A 13,293-nucleotide genomic window follows, 5' to 3' on the forward strand; every position below is an offset into this window, starting at 1 on the left:
TAACTGTACCAGTTCCTATCATGTACTAGTAATAATGTTACAACAAATAAATGGCCCAAAACTCTGAGCAGCAACCTATTTACATGTAGGGCCTATACAGGCAGGTCATTTCCCATAGTGACATTTTCTCATTGGCCTGATAGAGCAATTATTTCAGTCTCTGTGGTTATGGCCAAATCTTTTCCTGTCCATCACTTTTCAAATTTAATTTGAAAGTAAACACTGAATTGAGAACAGACGCTGCATACATTTTTGAAATTATATTAAATGGGGTGCAAATCAGTTGAAAAGCTTATAAATGTTATTAAGTGGAGCGTGATAATAACTAAAGTGGTATTATCAGAAGCTTGTTCCCATTGACTCCCATTATATTCTGGCTTGGACATTTCAATGTGGCGATAATATGCAGAGTATAACTAAGCAGGTTTCACTGTATTATTATTATTATTATTATTATTATTATTATTATTATTATTATTAATAATAATAATAATAATAATAATAATAATAATAATAATACTAATAATAATCATAATATAAACTATCCTGAGGGTTTTCTGGTGGTATACCGTATTTATCGTGTTTTCAGATGTTCTGTAATAAATAATAGCTTTACACTGTAGAATCTCTGCTCTATCAAAGTACCGACCTCAAAGTCTGCAGCTTTACATGTTGGAATCACTGGTGAGACGGGAGGGATTAACTGTCCCACTTTCAGCATCCAGCAATACCAAAACCTTTTAGTACAAATTTTAGTACAATAACTATCTTGTCCCGTTTGAACAAGCATGAACAATCGATTGACGTCAGAGCATAACAGTTTAGCTGTGCTCTGACAAAATGCACGATTGTGTTTAAAGCTTAGTCTTAAGTCCACCCCGCTCCCTGCTGTTTTGTTTAATGCATTTTTTTCCGCTTTATTTTGCCACTTTGTGGTTGTGCAGCTGATTCAAAGGTGGTTCAAAAAAACAAGATTGCAAAGCTATGTCATTGTTGCGTTACTGCACTGCGACAGTCTCGTGACTCTAGGTAAATAGCTGGCTGTGACTACCACTGTACTAAACATGGAAAATACTGTTGCCAGGACACCAGTGGATCTAAACCATACTATATTTGTTCTGTTGTATTTATAACTATTGTATATCTTACATCCACGTGGGTGCTTAGAGAGATGTGTTTGAGAGCCTTTTTGAATGTAGGGCTGTTTAAAATTGTCATAATAATTAAAAAGTCACCAGGATGTGATAATTGAAAATGAAAATGATGTACAAAAGTTTGCAATATAAATCATTTAGGAGAAATCCCACTTCCCAAAGGATTTTGAGGTCAGGAAGCACTGATTAGCCCCATCACAACTGGGAAAACCAAAAGATCTCAGAAAGTGATGGGGAGAAACCCCCTAACAATGCAGAGGAAACCTCAGAAAGTGATGGGGAGAAACCCCCTAACAATGCAGAAGAAACCTCAGAAAGTGATGGGGAGAAACCCCCTAACAATGCAGAAGATCTCAGAAAGTGATGGGGAGAAACCCCCTAACAATGCAGAGGAAACCTCAGAAAGTGATGGGGAGAAACCCCCTAACAATGCAGAGGAAACCTCAGAAAGTGATGGGGAGAAACCCCCTAACAATGCAGAAGAAACCTCAGAAAGTGATGGGGAGAAACCCCCTAACAATGCAGAGGAAACCTCAGAAAGTGATGGGGAGAAACCCCCTAACAATGCAGAAGAAACCTCAGAAAGTGATGGGGAGAAACCCCCTAACAATGCAGAAGAAACCTCAGAAGAGCATAAGCTGAAAGGTCATTCTCTGCATACAAATAAGAGCTACGCAGCCATCAGACTGGAGTCAGATATATACAGTAGATTTCATTTTTTGTTGCAGCATTGGGGGTATGCATGTACTTCATATATTCAGAAATGTACATTTAACTCTTAACCGTTCTGAAATTGGTTAATATGTTATCAATTAGCAGGCCGTTATAAAGGTGTACATGACAAACTATCTGAATACCGTACACAGGGCCCTATTCTGATGAAATGAGTGCAATCCCAAACACAGTGGTTAAAGTCAATCGCGTCTGCCCTGCAGGGAGTGGCTTCTCCAAAAGCGTGATTCTGATGAAATTAAAAACCCAGTGCAGGCGTGTTTAGTGGCGCAGTGACAGCTCCCAGCCAATCAATGCTGAGTAGGCTGGGGAATCTGCTATCCAATCAGGGCCAGTCAACAATCCCTTTAAGAGACAGAATGCGCTTGCGTCACCGCAAGGCTCTGTTTTGAATGTTGAAGTGGCGGTCATGTCGAGCGGCAGTAGCACAGAGCAAGAACAACCAGCGCAAGTCAGAACAGCAAGTGGCAGGTCACTTGCCGAGAGAATACGTAAACCACGCTTCACGACACAGGAGATTGCTATGTTAATAATTGGTTCTGTCATAATGTGTGGTTCATGTATTCTCTCCCAATGGCCTGTCCTTGTATGTGCTGACTAGGTCCACACGCTGTATGTACTATAATTTTTGTTTCAATAAAACAATTTAGCCTAACTACGTTGTTTCTTTTGCAATGCATTAATGAAAATAATATTACATACCTGATATACCCTTCCTCTCAATGGATTAAATTATAGTACTAGCAAGCATATCATCCATGATTATTAGGGGTCTACTTAAATTGCAGGTAGGTTATGGAATAAAATTAGGATTTCACTGACCTGTTTAAACATTATTAAATAAAGAGTGTTAAGGGTTGCCTCGCGCTCGACCCTTACAGCATAAAATTAGAGTTGAGTTCTCCTCAATATTTTAGCCTTGTTACTTGTACTGGGTTCCTTGTGGTAAAGTGCAAGGTGGCCTTGGCCGAGCCTTGTAGCTTTTCACTTGGTCTGCAATATTCCTTGCGACAGCTTTGGTATGTCTACCCATGAAGTAATGGTTACATTTCGTACTTGAAAGGGAATGTTAGGTTATTATCATAACCCTGGTTCCCTGAAATAGAAATGTAACCATTAACCTTCAAGGTTGCTGCATCTTTTGCAGCAGTCTTGAGGAGAAAATGATGATGTTTTAAGTGACTGGGCACTACGTGCAGCTTTGGAATATCGATTCAGGTTAGATGGTATCAAAGGATTAATACCCATGAGGTAATGGCTACATTTCTATTTCAGGGAACCAGGGTTATGAGAACAACCTAACGTTTTATTACAACAGCGAAAGCCATTGTGTGCTTGTATATGAAACATGTTAATTGCAAATATAACAAAGCTTATACAATTAACATGGTATGTGCAAAAGGGTCAGTGTATGTTCGGATCCCAAGCCAAAATACGACCCCATCGGCTTGGGGTTAAATTCCTTTTTTCGATTAGCTGCGAATGATCCCTTCGAGGTGCAGAAGATTCACTTTAGCCAAAGTGTTTTCATCACTTCATGTAAAAGTGAGATTGAATTATGAAAAATAAAAAATAAATTAAAAACCCTGTTATTGCTGTAATAAATAATTTACTGACCTTTTTTTCTAAGTGTGAACGTGTCAATTATAGTTATCAAATGTATTTGACAGAAATTAATGTTTTAATAATCAGTTTTACTAAAAACATAATAGTGGTCACTGGAAGCGGATCCCCAATATTTGTATCCGGTTCATTGGTACCAAAGCAGGAACCGGGGACCCGATTTCATATAGAATGCTGGTATGCAGAGGGCCCAGATTTTACAAGATTTGACAAGTTTTACTGTGATTGGTATTGCATTTTTTTTTTTTTTTGCATGTCTTGATAAATATGCTGAATAGGTAAAGCTGGCATCTCTAAAATAAATCAGAGCGGTGTGAATGTTGTTGCATACAGTACTCACGATGTTCATTTTAGATCTCATTCATGCTTGTTCAGTTCATAATTTCACAGCCCCCCGGAATATTAAGCCCTGTTCACACTTTCATTGTCATCATTTATTTATTTATTTGTTTTTGGTCAAGTTAAAACAATCCAACAATTCATCTTGGTGGTTATATAGAGAGTAGTTTGAAAAGATAAATATATATATATATATATATATATATATATATATATATATATATATATATATATATATAAGGACTAAAATAATGTAATATAATTAACATTACTATTTTTTTAATAATCAGAATTTACAGCAGGAAATATCTCTTATTAATAATAATAATAATAATAATAATAATAATAATAATAATAATAATAATAATAATAATACCTTTGCAAAACAATTCTACAAAGATGTACTTAAGGGTTACTGTGTCAAGAAAACACTACGCTTTAATGTAAAACATTTGCAGTCAGCGTATACTGTAGTTGCCTTTTTATCTTCTGCTTTTTTATTTTTAAAAAAATATACAGCTATGTTCAGTTTATCGTTCGGTAACACCAGCTGTCTGTATTTAATATAAAACTAATTATTACATGTGGAGTAAAATGGAACTTTACAAAACACGTACTTTCTCATCCAAAAAAATAGGTAGCAGTTTTTGATGAATGTTCTCGGTCTTAAGGAAAAAAATATCTGGTCATGCACAGTGCAGGGTGAAAATATCTGAGCATGCGCAGTGCAGGGTGAAAATATCTGGGCATACGCAGTGCAGGGTGAAAATATCTGGGCAATGCACAGTGCAGGGTGAAAATATCTGGGCATGCGCAGTGCAGGGTGAAACTATCTGGGCATGCGCAGTGCAGGGTGAAAATATCTGGGCATGCGCAGTGCAGGGTGAAAATATCTGGGCATGTGCAGTGCAGGGTGAAAATATCTGGGCATGCGCAGTGCAGGGTGAAAATATCTGGGCATGTGCAGTGCAGGGTGAAAATATCTGGGCATGCGCAGTGCAGGGTGAAAATATCTGAGCATGTGCAGTGCAGGGTGAAAATATCTGGGCATGCGCAGTGCAGGGTGAAAATATCTGGGCATGCGCAGTGCAGGGTGAAAATATCTGGGCATGTGCAGTATGCAAAGTAGGAACATAGGCACAGAGTCAGTAAGGGGGCGCGACTATGACTAAAGGGGAAGTTCTGGAAATATTCGTTTTTGTAAAGGATAGAAAATGTAAAATAAATACATAAATGACAGCTATTTAGTTAAAGTTCTTACCTTCCAAATGAGCCGTTGACAATCACTCTAGGACTTGTAGAACCAGAGGAATTATGTTTGAAGTGGCGGGTCACTAAAACTTTACTGAACAGAGGCGAAATGGCGGCTTCTATGTATCGGACGCCAAGAGTAAAAAAAAAAGCGCTAACATTTTTCCCGGATTTAATGTAAATCACATATTTTTTCCTAGATTTAACCAAAAATATGTCCAGATTTAGCTAAATAATTAAATGTTAACAAACACATTCTCAAAAGTTTTTAAATGTGTAAAAAAATTTTGGCATTGTATGCAGAGGAGGCGGGGAAGCGGAAGGATTGGCTCTCATAGTGTAAGCGCAGCTCTGCAGCATACAATGCCAAATCAAATCAGTGAGCGGGGGCTTATTTACTCATAGATTTAGCTGGCAGAATAAATATTTATTTTGTGAAAACACAGATTTATTTTTTTAGATTTAATTGCTAAATAATAATGTTTTTTCAGATTTATCTGTTGACTTGCCAAGTGTAAAAAAAAAAAAAAAAAAAAAAGATTTATAGACTTTGTTCCAGCTTTAAATGTCATACTGATTTTAAATGTTAAAATTGTGATATGCATTTTCAACATTAATAAATTATATCTGAAAAGTACAAATTTCAAAACGTTTAAGAATGTGTCTGTTAACATTTGTGTATTTAGCTAAATCTGGAGTGTTTGTGGTTAAATCTAGGAAAAAAATATGCGATTTACATTAAATATGTGGGTCGGCGGTGCAATAAAATGTATGTTAAGAAAAGGGGGCAGCATTTAAAAAGGTTGCCCTAGAGAATCAGTGGAGTTAAGTATCTAAGTGTCACTAGCAAGGCAAACATTGCGGGTTATGTCAGCTCAGTTTACAGAGCGATTGAGACCAGCAAGGAGGGTTCACTCATTTTAATTAATTGGATAAATGGAAACGTTGAAAACCTCCAGTTTAATGTTTACAATGAATAATAGAATCTTGTTTGAGGGACTATTTTTTTTTTTTTTTTGTATTCTTTTTATAAGCGGGATAACACTCCAGGGCTTCTGCGGTATGTTGGATTACCATACAGCTGTATGTTAATGCAACACAATGCCTGCCATGTTCGTGTGTTACTTTACAAGCTGCTTTGTTGAGTGCATGTGAGCGCCATACACAAAAACTCCCTAATAATGAATGCGTTTAAGACACTCAAAAAACTATATATGACGGAGAGTTTAGATATTTTTTTTTTACTTGGAGATATTCTCCATGTATGCAATGTCTTCCTGTATCTGTAGCTGAGTTTTTAAGGTCTCTGGGTTTGCAATGGGATCTATAAACTATGCTGCTGAGTCCTTTCCGTAATTATCTAACCTTTCCACGGACCACCTGAAGACACGAACCAGTGTTCTAAACCTTTAGTTTAAAATCAGTCCTGAACCAGTATTCAGCTTTGCAACTAAAGCTGATGCTTGTGGGTGTTATTGATTGATATGGATCGGTACATTTTCCCTGCAGATGTAATTCAGTATGTTGGTTCATCAGCTGACATTTTTATCATCTCTGGCTGGGTTTGTTTTTTCCACATGATCTATAGACAGCACTGCTAGGAAAAGTGTGCAGCAGTAATGGAGCTATAGTTTTCATGCCCAGACTACCATTTTGTAAATTGTGTAAGTGACTATTTTCCATATTTGTTGAAATCTACTTCAGCTCTATGCTGCTGGCTTGCACAGTATGGTACCTTGCAAATTGATTATGGAAAACAAGGCTAAATAATCTGCATAAATCCTTTTTTTAAAAACCAAAGCTACAGAAACCTTTAACAATGACATACTATGAAGTACTAAAATACTTTGCATCCTCTACATGCACTGTTTAGGAAAGCTCTTCATCTTCTGACCATGACTCTTGCCCCATTCATCTGTTTAAACCCTGCATGGTTAATCAGCTTAAACCTCAAAATAGACCAAAGGCAGTCTGGTAAATTATATATATATATCTATCTATATATATATATATATATATATATATATATATATATATATATATATATATATATATATATATACAGTATATATAATTTATAATTATATGACCCGTGGAATATCTGTGTCATTAGGATTCCAAATCCTATTAAGACAATAATTTACAGTTGGGATAAATAAAGGTCACACTAACAGCTTAAAAACAGCAGCCTGTTGACCAGTAAAATTATTTGTCAGACTCAGAGTGGAAGACTTTAGTGCGTCCACTTTAGCCTGCTTTGATTTTGACAATAGTGCGGTAGTTATGACCTACTCCTTTGTATCAAGCAGTGTTTGTGTTCCACACATTTTAAGACATTCTTTTTTCTTTCTGTTTCCAGGTCCCTGGGGAAGATGCATGGGGAGTGAATGTGGCCTGGGGGGCAGCCAAAGCAGGGCAGTATGGTGTGCCCACATAGAAGGATGGACAACTTTACATACAAACTGTCTGCAGACCGAAAGACCTGACAACCAGCAAAGTTGTTTTAGGGTATGTGACTGGCACAAGGAGTTATATGATTGGCAGCTGGGGGACTGGGATCAATGCCAACCAGTGGCATTAAGGAACTCGGGATCATATAAGCGTCCAGAGTGCACAAAAGGAGAGGAGGGGCTTCAGATCAGGGAGGTGTCCTGTGTCCAAAAATCCAATGGAGCACCTGCTGAGGGTGTGATTTGTGAATACTTTGAACCAAAACCTCGTCTTGAGCAGGCTTGTCTCATCCCTTGCCCACAGGACTGTGTTGTCTCTGAGTTCTCCTCATGGTCCAAGTGCTCTAAGACATGCGGCAGAGGGTTAGAACATCGAATTCGTAGAGTCTTGGCCCCCCCACTTTTTGGGGGTTCAGCTTGTCCCAACCTGACAGAATTCCAGCCCTGTCAATTCAGTGCCTGCGAGTCAGAGGAGAGTATGTACAGCTTGAAAGTGGGTCCCTGGAGCAGCTGCTCTTTGCCCCACTCAAGACAGGCACGGCAGGCTGGGAAGCGAAGGAAGAATAAAGGCAAGGAGAAGGGGGTTAAGGACCCGGAGACAAGAGAGCTCATCAAGAAAAAGAGAAACCGAAACCGGCAAAACAGGCAAGACAGCAAGTTCTGGGACCTGCAGATTGGATACCAGACACGACAGGTTACCTGCACACATAAAAATGGGAAACCTGCTGATCTGAAGTAAGCATCTCTCACATTATACATTTAATTCTCTAGAGTGTGAACAGAAAGTAGTTCAGTTTTCAAATTGTTTTAAGTGCCATCCAGTATTTTAAAAACTTGACTAACCAATGAAATATTTAGTTAGAAAATTGATTTTGAATGGGTTAGAAAGAATTACTTTCACTGATTTCAATGCTTTACCTGTATTGCGTCACTTTAATCAATAACATTTTGAGTTATTATTATGTAGAATGTTGGAAACTGAAATTACCATTGTCTTTTTAAACTTAACCTGACATACAGGTATTGCTGTATGTCAAAAGCATAGAGAATGTGATTGGGCATGTTTGTGTCTCTCACAACCTCTCAATTCACGACTGTCAGATCAATTCTACCCTGCATTTCAAGATATACAGCATACTACAGTATGTGCTGCTGACATGACAGCACTGGGATTTAAAGAATGTTGCAACACACATACAAATTGAGTCATAAAAAGCAAAACAGTCAATAAATCAATAAGTATTTGTAATGTAGCATCCTTTCTGTTGAATCAATGCTGCAGATTCAGTCATTTTTTAGTCCATCCAGTGCAAGTGTATTCTTCATGATTACCCCATCCCAAAAATTGTCAGTCACCTTAACCCCTTAAGTACCAAGCATTTTTCAGTAGGTTGCTCCCCAAGGACCACACTTTTTTGGCTGTATTTGACACTCTTCCTTTAAAAAATTCATTACAAATCTATTTTTTACAGTAGCATCCTGGAATTGGTGTCCTTTTTTTCAGAACACTGGAGAACACTATAAAGTACTTAAGAAACTGATTTTTTTTCCCAAAACTATATTCAATATATATATATATATATATATATATATATATATATATATATATATATATATATATATATATACACACATATACACATATATTTATACATATTAAACATTAAGGGGTAGATGTACTAAGATGGGCCAGTCGCAGTGCAAACATACCGCAGTTTGCATTTTCGTTGCGACAATTCGCAAAGTGCACATTTTGTCGTATGTACTAAGAAAAAATATGTTAATGAAGGAAGCCACAGTATACTCATTTAAATATTATTTTCGTCATCTTAGCGAGATCTCTAGCAAGAGTTGTGCGGCAGTTGATTTGTGGTTTGCTGCAGCAGAGAGTGCCCGAAGGACAACGTCTATACATGCAAGAGTGCAAGAATCAAAATAACATTGTTTTTGTTAAATGTAAACGTCATCTGTACAATGCATTCTGATCTGTCCTCATTTGACCTATTTTAATACTGTTATATATATAAAAATGAAAGTCAGTTTAATCCCATCAAATTCTATAGTGTGGCCCCCACCTTCACCCCCGAAAAGCTTTTCAGAATCATACAGCAGCCCCTCGCTAAACCGGACATGTTTGTCTGTCATAAGGAGGTGTCGGGTTTAAAAACAATACAATAAAATCACACACACATACATTTACAGTTCTTGATGTATTTTAAATATAAATCATTGCGCTGAAATAACACTATGTGTTTTGGGTAGGCTACACATTACATCATGTAAAAATATAAATCTGTACAGTAGGCCTATACACTATACAGTACAGTGGTAAAATCAAATGAATACCTAGTGCACTTTTTTGTACTTTAGCCTACTGGTAACACAAAATGAATCATGCTGCTGCATTGTGCACATTGGTGTACAATGCGAATAAAAAGATTATTTTAAATTGAAACTAAATTATATTAGTTTTTTTTTTTAAATTTTATTTTAATTATTATTTTTAACTTGGCTAGGCTACTTAGTAGCCTAGACAATTAACACACAATAGATCATGGTCCTATACAGATGCTCAAAATGAGCTGGAGGGGTTAGTGGCACATGTGTGCAGTCTATTGCCCCCAACACGCTGAGAAAACCAGAAATGTCATAGAAATTTGTTTTGTAAGTACACCCTGACTTTAGTGAAAATTAGGTACTTGGGTGTTCACCTAAAAAATGCAACTGGCAACACACGAGAAAAAGCGGACTGGGAAATGCCAGCAACAATTGTGACTGTTTAAAACGTGCTTTCAAAAGTTCTTAACAAATTGATGAAATTGTAAGTGTCGCAATTGATGGCAGCTTTAGTACATCTCATTATAATATTTGTGAACCCTCATTTGCACTATCTCCGCCCCCTTTTTGCGAATGCATGACAGAGTATGTCTGCATCTGGGAGGGAAAGGTAGGGACGGACCTTTGAGATGTTTCGGAGGTGGTAGAAGGAGGATTTGACTTCAGAGGAGATTTGGGCATCAAAGGAGAGGTTACTATCCAGAACTACACCAAGGCTCCATACAGTGGGGGAAGGCAGCAGCAGACAGTTTCCAAGGTTCAAGCAAGCAATATTGAGATACTTGAGTTGAGTTTTCGATCCTACTAGAAGTTGTTCAGATTTATTAGTGTTGAGCTGAAGAAAATTGGCTTCGATGTCTTGGATGCAAGCCAAGAGCCAGACCATGGCAGAGGAATTCAAGACAAACTGCAGGCACAATCACATACAAACAGTACAGAACATGATCATACAAACTGCAGGCACAATCACATACAAACAGTACAGAACATGATCATACAAACTGCAGGCACAATCACATACAAACAGTACAGAACATGATCATACAAACTGCAGGCACAATCACATATAAACAGTACAGAACATGATCATACAAACTGCAGGCACAATCACATATAAACAGTACAGAACATGTTCATACAAACTGCAGGCACAATCACATACAGACAGTACAACATTTTTGGCCATAGCTGTATCTAGCATAAAAAAACAATGTCATATAATAAACTTATTAACATAGTTGACTGTTGACACATATAAACTGAGACCTGTATAAATGTACTACATTGACTCTGGCCATATAAAAATAATTTTTAAAGATCTGGTTCATTAGTTAATTAAGCTCAGGAATACTGTAGTTCTAACATAGAGGTTTCCAAGATGCTAACATATTAGCATTGAAAGAGGTTGCTAACTGAAGGAGCTCTCGTAATTACCTTTAATAGCTTGTCTGCAATGTTACTTTCAGAAGGAGAAGTGCCAAGCATCCTGATTGTGTTTGTAAAAGCCACTTGTTGGTGATTGTTGATCATTTAAAATGAGAAATGTTTTCAATGGATAAAATTGTAATACAGTCACATTAAAACTACTATTTGCATTAATGCTGCATTTTGTATGTCATTTTCTGTGTTTTTTCTACTAAAGCCTCTGCACTCAAGAAAAACTTCCAGTCACCTTTCAGTCCTGTATCATCACCAAGGATTGTGAAGTGACCGAGTGGTCTGAATGGGGTCCTTGTTCCAAGGACTGCTATGACTTGAACACCCCCAAGGGTGTCCGGACCAGAAGAAGAAGCATAAAGCAGTTTCCTGTGGGCGGTGGTGCAGAGTGCCCAGAACTGGAGGAACAAGAACAGTGTGCCCCTCAAGGAGATGGTGTCCCACCTTGTGCTTCGTAAGTATGATAATGATATCAGCATGTTCACAACCTGAAATGTAGTTTTCTTGTTAATTATTATGTAGCCAAGTCATATAAATTGCGGTTCTAGGAGATACAGAATATATAATTGTCAGCTGTAATTTGGAACAACAAGTTTTTTTTAAAAAAACTGGGGGATTATTTGTAATGATTTTCTCTGTTTTTCTGTTTGTTTCACTTTTTGAACAAATACATTTCTAGGACTATATATATATATATGTATACCGTATTACTTCAAATTAACGTAAATGTACTGTATTCAAGCCCCAAGTGCTGCAGATCAGAGCCTCTCATATACTTACTGTACAGTTTGTGATAGATATGACAGTAACAAATAAGTTCAAGCAAAAGTTAAGTGAAAGAAGCTGATTTTATATCTGAACCATACCTAAGATCGAATGAATCACAGCAAATCAAGCTTTTGAACATCAAATCAGACAATAACATCACGGACATGGACGTAAATAGCTATGAGGACACTGAGGTTGTGTCCACGGTTGTTCTTTTGCATCATAAATGCTGATTTTCTCTGTTGGTTCAGCCAGCCCTCGGGCAGCTTTAGAGCTCCAGTGGACTAAGCCATGGGCCAAAATATATTAAGTTTCTCTTGGCCATCTGTCAAACGCAATAAATAATTGTTCAAATCAAATCTTTGGTGGATATCTCCTTTCTGAATTGTATGTTGTCATTAGGATTATATAAAATGTTACTATTTATTATGAATCATTTTTATTACTGTACATAGGTATGCATGGAGAACTACAGAGTGGAGTGAATGCCGTGTGGACACTTTACTCAGTCAGCAGGATCGAAGAAGAGGGAATCAAACAGGCCTTTGTGGAGGAGGAGTACAAACTAGAGAAGTGTACTGTGTCCAAGGGAATGAAGATCTTCTCTCCTACCTGAACACACTTAAAGAAAAAGAAGGTAAATGAGTCTGACTCAGTGTATACTTACCTTTTTACTCCTAGATACTATAGCTCTTTCTTGAATTTATAATTAAAATGTTGCCTCAATTAAAAGAGGGTTTCTGTTTTTAATGTATAGGAAGAAGTGGAATAAAAACACTTGAGTTGATATCATAGCGAACTACCTCTTTTAAAATGATCAGCTGACATAATCTTGGTAGTTTAAAAAAATATATGATTTATGATATTTAATGGAGATATCCTACATATCTTGATGTTAGCTTGCCTCCACAGCTTTCCTGGAGTAGCGGCAGGTGAAACATTGCTGCATCACCATCTGTGAATTAAACAAGACAGAAACATACAACTATGGAGCATAGTTATCCAAATTAGTCTGTGTAGCAGGGTCATGGCAAGAAAGAGACTCAGAGGCAAGGAAGCTGCAGTTTAAGCGCTAAAGCGCACTTTGATAAACAAAAATAACACAAACAAAAGTGCACAAGGGCCAAAATAAAGGTTTACCAAAACACAAACACGATGTCAGGCTAGCAACACTGAACCACTGAACCACTGAACAACTTGAC

General features: G+C 37.3%; 1 protein-coding gene across 1 annotated transcript in view; it reads left to right on the forward strand.

Moving 5' to 3' along the window:
- Positions 1 to 13,293, forward strand: part of LOC117399671 (thrombospondin type-1 domain-containing protein 7A-like) — a 181,069-nt gene that overhangs the window by 88,876 nt on the left and 78,900 nt on the right. Inside the window, exons 3-5 of the mRNA XM_033998988.3 lie at positions 7,459 to 8,284; positions 11,529 to 11,777; positions 12,547 to 12,728. Coding sequence (XP_033854879.3) covers positions 7,459 to 8,284; positions 11,529 to 11,777; positions 12,547 to 12,728 — 1,257 coding nt within the window. The remainder of the gene's footprint in view (positions 1 to 7,458; positions 8,285 to 11,528; positions 11,778 to 12,546; positions 12,729 to 13,293) is intronic.

This window comes from Acipenser ruthenus, chromosome 4, assembly GCF_902713425.1.
Source record: "Acipenser ruthenus chromosome 4, fAciRut3.2 maternal haplotype, whole genome shotgun sequence".
Lineage (NCBI taxonomy): Eukaryota > Metazoa > Chordata > Actinopteri > Acipenseriformes > Acipenseridae > Acipenser > Acipenser ruthenus.